Source organism: Macrobrachium nipponense, chromosome 14, assembly GCF_015104395.2.
Source record: "Macrobrachium nipponense isolate FS-2020 chromosome 14, ASM1510439v2, whole genome shotgun sequence".
Classification (NCBI taxonomy): Eukaryota; Metazoa; Arthropoda; class Malacostraca; order Decapoda; family Palaemonidae; genus Macrobrachium; species Macrobrachium nipponense.
In genome coordinates this window covers 63,137,047-63,142,889 of record NC_087207.1, presented here as the reverse complement: position 1 = coordinate 63,142,889, position 5,843 = coordinate 63,137,047, and the positions used below count along the sequence as shown (strand labels likewise).

At 37.6% G+C, this 5,843-nt stretch overlaps 2 protein-coding genes across 3 annotated transcripts in view; both read left to right on the top strand.

Moving 5' to 3' along the window:
* LOC135226561 (laminin subunit beta-1-like) overlaps positions 1-5,843 on the top strand; it is a gene marked incomplete in the record, with an annotated part of 308,726 nt that overhangs the window by 169,464 nt on the left and 133,419 nt on the right.
* LOC135226563 (laminin subunit beta-1-like) overlaps positions 1,850-5,843 on the top strand; it is a 26,094-nt gene continuing 22,100 nt past the window's right edge. Inside the window, exon 1 of one of the 2 annotated variants that reach the window (XM_064266240.1) lies at positions 1,850-2,432. In XM_064266240.1, the coding sequence (XP_064122310.1) occupies positions 1,856-2,432 (577 nt within the window). In that variant the 5' untranslated portion in view covers positions 1,850-1,855. The remainder of the gene's footprint in view (positions 2,433-5,843) is intronic. The other variant, XM_064266241.1, reaches the window with a different exon arrangement.

Here is a 5,843-nt window from a genome sequence, read left to right as displayed (position 1 = left end):
TGTCGTTTAATGTCCAGAACATATGCATCACTGATATTGGTTCATGAATGCCTTGCGAATCTTCGTCAGTCCAGTTTTAGTCAGATTTGTGGTACACCCTTTCAGTGAGTCTTGGGATGATCATTGTTCATAATTAAATCGTTTGCAATCAGTACATTTGGCTGATTTCGTTATCAGTATCGTCTGCCATTTTGAGTGTTCAGAGTTACTCTAAAGGAAATTAAAAAAAAAAAGGCCCTGTTGGTAATATTGTTGAAATTTACAACTTCAGCTTTAGTTTTCGTACTTCACATTTTCTTAACGAGTTATATTAGTGTTTTTTTTTTTTTCAACCCACATGGTTATTACAAAGACAGCAAAATTTAGCTACAGCCTAAATTGAAATTCAAATGGCCAAAGACAAACTTACACATAAACATTCATAAAAAACCTTCAAACTTTAAAAGGACGAAGTTGAAAATGAGTATATGAGAAATGATGAAGGTGAAAAAATATGATATGAATGACATGCGGATCGTGAAACTGAGTGATTCTTCATACTGAAAGGACACATACATATGTAACATATCAGAACAAAACATCCTCAACAAATACTAGTCTTAAACCAGGAACATAGACATATCTTAGAAAGTCTGTTTGATTTTGACATAATATCGTATTTCACAAGTTCATGTATCGCGGCGGAATATACAGAACATTGGAAGAAAAGTTATCATGGAGCTAAAAGGTGAACATTTCACGTCAGTAAATAAATCTGCAGCTGAGAAAAAATAAATAATTTAAATAGTACTGTACAAGTCACTGTTCTTCCTGAAAGATGAAGTGACGAGTCAACCTGTTTAGTGCGAATGATGTTGGAATTCCCAAGATTTTTGAAGTGATATGTTACGGAACATAGCTGGACTACATTCACAAGGCATCATGCATCAGGATCCCCCTATAACACAGAGGTTTTAGAGGGAAGAGGCCATTCATATTTCGCTTGATTACATTCAGGTAGTTTTTCAAATGTATCTCTCAATTGAGATTAAAAATTAGTATATATCTAGGTATATAATTATTATGTATAGTATATACATGTATATACATATATGTATATATATACACATACAAATATATACATATATATATGTATATTTGTATGTAAGCATATGTATAATTATAGTGTTTACACTATTGAGAGTATAGTACTCATCAGTGAAATATCTAAGTTGTAAATTGTCTGAAATATGATATATTTTTTTTCCTTTGACTTGATTTCATAATCACTCAACACATTTTGTTTACCTTTGAAATTAGAAAAGGAAAGAAAGTTTAGATAAAAGGTTGACATCGCAAGCTATGCTAGGTGAATCTTTCTTTGTGGTTTGTCAGGCGATACCAAACAGGGCCAGTCCTCACGTAAAGAGCTGGGCGGCGTCGTCTATGGGCGTTCGTACGTACCTTCTACTGATAGGACGTGGACGGGGCCGCTTTTCGACAGTCTTCATCCTCTTCCCCCTATTTCTTCCTCCTCCTCAGTCTCCTCCTCCTCTTCTTCCACTTACACCTCATCATCTCGAACTCTTCTGATGGTGGAAAAACTCGAGGGTCAGTGAGTTTTGTCTCGTACGGTACCCCGGGTTCTGGAGTACAGAACACGTCTTACACTTACAATATCCACACACCATCGGCGGAATTGACCACCTCTGATGCTAGACGTACCGCTGGTAGTAGTGCTGCAGCCTCCTCCTCGAGCTATCTGTCGTCGTCCTCTCAGGAGGAAGGATCCAGCAGAGCAGGGGAGGAGTCTGAGCAGCCACCCATTTGTTGGGATGAAATCATACTTCAACCAGCGTTAACGGGCAGACAGAGGATGGTCAAGATTATTTTCGGCTGGAATGGCAAGAAGTATACCGGCATAGACCGGCTTCATTCCCGCACTAAGTCAACCAAAACTGTTACAACTTCAGAGAGACGCCCAGGTTCTACTTCTACTACCTACACTCATACATACCCAGGTGGCTCCTCCAGCATCATCACATATCAGAACACCACAACCTACAGCTCTCGCACTCCAGGATATTCTAGGTCGACTGGCCAGACTGGATATGAGACTGAGTTTGACTCTGGCAGCTTAGGCGCAAGGACACCTGAGAGAAGCAGTGCTGGCACACGATACGAAACTACCTACACCAGACGTTATGAGTCAGGCAGTGGAAGTAGCAGTGGAAGTAGCAGTAGTAGTAGCAGCTATGGGAGCACTACTGCATCTCGCGGCAGATATGGTGGTGATATAAGCATAGGCGAAATTGACCAGTGGGGCTCTGAGGAGGATGTGCCAACACTTGAGTACAATGAAGAAGAGCATGGCTTTGAGATTCACACCAATCTGCTTTCGCGGGAGGACAGAACTCATCCTTTCGTACTGCAGGGATTGGCTGCAGCTCCAGGTAGGGTTGAACAACTTAGACTTGCAGTTCCTAATCAGTGCTAACATGGATCAGTTGGTGTGGTTTAACTCCTTTTGGCTCCTGGGAGACCTCAGAATAATCAGGCAATGAGAACCTCATTCAAAGAAGTAACACTTATTGTGAAAAATTGAGTTTGGTTTCCAGTTCTATCTGAATAACGCTTCTGGAAAATTAAATGCATCAGGTTGACTTTAGTATCGTTGGTAACAATGTATTCATAGTATTCCAAGGCCCTTTCAAGGACATTCAGCTTGCTCTGAATAGTTTCAGCTTGTTAGCATAAAAGGCAGACTTCAGCTTGGACTATGTTCTTAAAGGTGATCGGATTTGCATTGCAAACGGGTTTGGGGTACTCAGCACTATGTTACTTTATATTACATTGGTATGAAGTTGATAGACCTTTATCATAGTTCAATAGTGATGGGGCTTTAGAAAGAAAATGTCATTGACATGATGACACCTCATGAAAAAGTTCCTTGCTTCCAAAACTAATAACTGGAGTATACGTAGATAATGAGGTGGTCTGGCAACCTGGTGCTTGGGTGGTTCACAAATGTAGAACTAAAACTAGTGTTGGTGGGAGTGATATTGCGAGTGTTTCCATTTGGATTAACCCTAGGAGTGGATTTATGGATTTATGGATTTCTGTCCGCAGGTGAAAGCGATGAAGATGATGCTTGGACCACTCAAATAATCGCTCACTTAAATGTTTGGTTTGCGATTATTTCTGTAAGGTACTTAACTCATTGAGATTTTGAATTATTGTAATCATGACTGATACTATCGTTGTTTTAATTTGTAACTACTTGTATTTCATTTGCTTGCATGTATGTCATTTGTAACCTGTGATTTTGGTTTGCACTTGAAAATATGCTTGCTAAAGCATGCTTTAGTTATGTAAATAGTCTAAAATCAGAGTAACTACGAAATAGTATGTAATCTGTATATGCATGACGAATGGCTTCCTAAGTATTATAAGGCTAGATTTAAGGCTTTATTGAAGTGCATACCCAATTTTTTTTTTTAAATGGAGATGATTTTTCTTTCAGGAATCATTTTTCCTTTGAGCAATGATATTTCCCTTTCAGATTGTGCATCGCAAGTAAGTGCTTTTTGTTTCTGATGTTCCTTATAAGAAATCTCTGATAATGTAGCCTTGCTACGGCGAGTGGTAAATTGTACTTGATAGTAACCAGTTTTGGAGTCATATCATGTAGTTAGCTTGTCTGAATCCTAAGTCAGAATGAATTTTTATTTCGGTATCTCGAGATTGCTTTACGGCTTTTTATATTTCCGTATGAATTATGATGTGTCAAATAACAGTGATATCTATTGCCAAAGTTACATTGGCTCCATAGTGATCTCTTTTTCATGACAATATTTGTGAAGAATCCTTGGTTGTGCTTGTCAAAGTCACATAGAACTTCCTTGTGAGGTGGTCATGAGCAATTTTAAATGTTCTCAAGTTATTTGCTGAGAGTGAAACATCTTTATCGGTTGTTATTTTCGAATAGTTTCTGCACTCTTTTTTTTTTTTTTTTTTCTCACGAGAGCCATTTCCCCATGTCGAGGGAAATGGCTAATGAGGTGCAATTGCAACTGCAGAAGCTCAAGCGAAGATGCAATGCATTACCGTCCTATATCATTCTCCTTGCATTGTAATACACTTTTATCTATATTTACTTTTATTTTTTTGAATAAGTAAGATGTCTTCTTCCTGTATTTCCCTTTACTTCCTCTTGCTTCTTCCTAATGAATATCATAGTCTTTGGAAGCTTGGATTTCAAGTCAATGGCCCCTGTGGGCTCGTTCCATATGAATAGATCTCATAATAAAAATAATAATAATAATAATAATAATAATAATAATAATAATAATAATAATAATAATAATACCTGAAAATAAGAGTAAGAAGGATCTGGAATATGCCAGTGGAAACTGTACCCATAATCATAGGGACACTAGGCATGATCCCAAAATCCCTGAAAAGGAACCTGGAAAAATGAGATGCTGAAGGAGCTCCAGGACTCCCGCAGAAGAGTGTGCTCCCGCAAACAGCGCACATTGTTTGAAAAGTGATGGCCTCGTAAGGAGGCAGGATGCAATCAGAGACCCCACCCTATAAAACAACCCAGTTGAATAGGAGGATTGTGATAGACCAAAAAAAGAAAAATGATAAATAAATACTAGTAATAATTACTGCGTTGTGGGAAAATAAACATTATATTGTTACTTTTCCTTTTGCGATAAAGTCGAGAAAAATTCAAGTTGACCTATCATTTCCTTGTGTGTTTGGGACCTGTTTGGAAGTGGGTAGTCCTACTCACGTTGTCGTCGGCATTCTTTGTGGTTGAAGAGATTTCAGTCAAAGTTGGAACAAAGGCAAACCATCAGAGCATAAATGTGAATCGTCAAAGATGCATAACGTTCTCTGTCTGTCCTTGTTTTTGTTTGTTTGTCTGTCTCTCTGTCTGTCTCTCAGGTACCACCAAAGTCTGAGGTCTTGTTATCCTGACCCTCACCTTTATACTAAAGATAGCTGCTGCTGCTGCTGCAGCAACATGCAATCGTGTTTTATTTCAAAAACCCCTGCGATGAGAAAATTCTTTGTAAGCTAATTAATAAAATGTAAAGTCATTTATGAGAGTAAAAAATCCCTCGAAGCCTTTAATAAATAAAGGAAAAATCTGAAATTCAAAATTCTTTTAGGTTATTCTTGTTTTTATCGATACATTTTTTATTGTGCAAATGAAAACTTGAATAATCCTATTTTTATCGATACATTTTGTTGCTGTGCAAATGAAAACGTGAGTAAATGTATTAATGTATGCGTGTCTTCGAGTGTAAAGGCTTCTCCGTTTTCACATATTCTTAAAAACTCATTTTTCATTCATCATGTAGTCCCAGTGCTTGCAAGCCTGTGGCCTACACCACGTACTACTACTTTTCATTTCAATCCTTCGGGCCAGCCCCGTGAGATCTGTTAATGAGCTCAGTGGTCGTGATAGTAATAAGGACCTTGATGTTGTCGTCAACATTTTATTGATTGGTTTAGCTGCGGTAGACACATGTATTGATATTGTTTTAAGAATTGGAAATGCATCAATGTACCGTTTAGTAGATATGTATTCCTTAGCTTTCGCTGAGACATTTATAGAAATAAAATAAAGTTCTCTGTTTTATGGGTAGTTTGACCCCAGATAACTCACAATCAATCAATCAATCTCTGTTTTATGTTAGGATTTGTAACAGTTAATAGGAAAATTTTGTTAGAGGTTCCATAGCCTCTTTAATAAGTTGATAGGGTCTGTTACCAATCAGTTACTTATAAATTTTGTCACGAGAAGAAAAATTCACCTTTTCAAAACATTCATAACGATTTTTCACCAA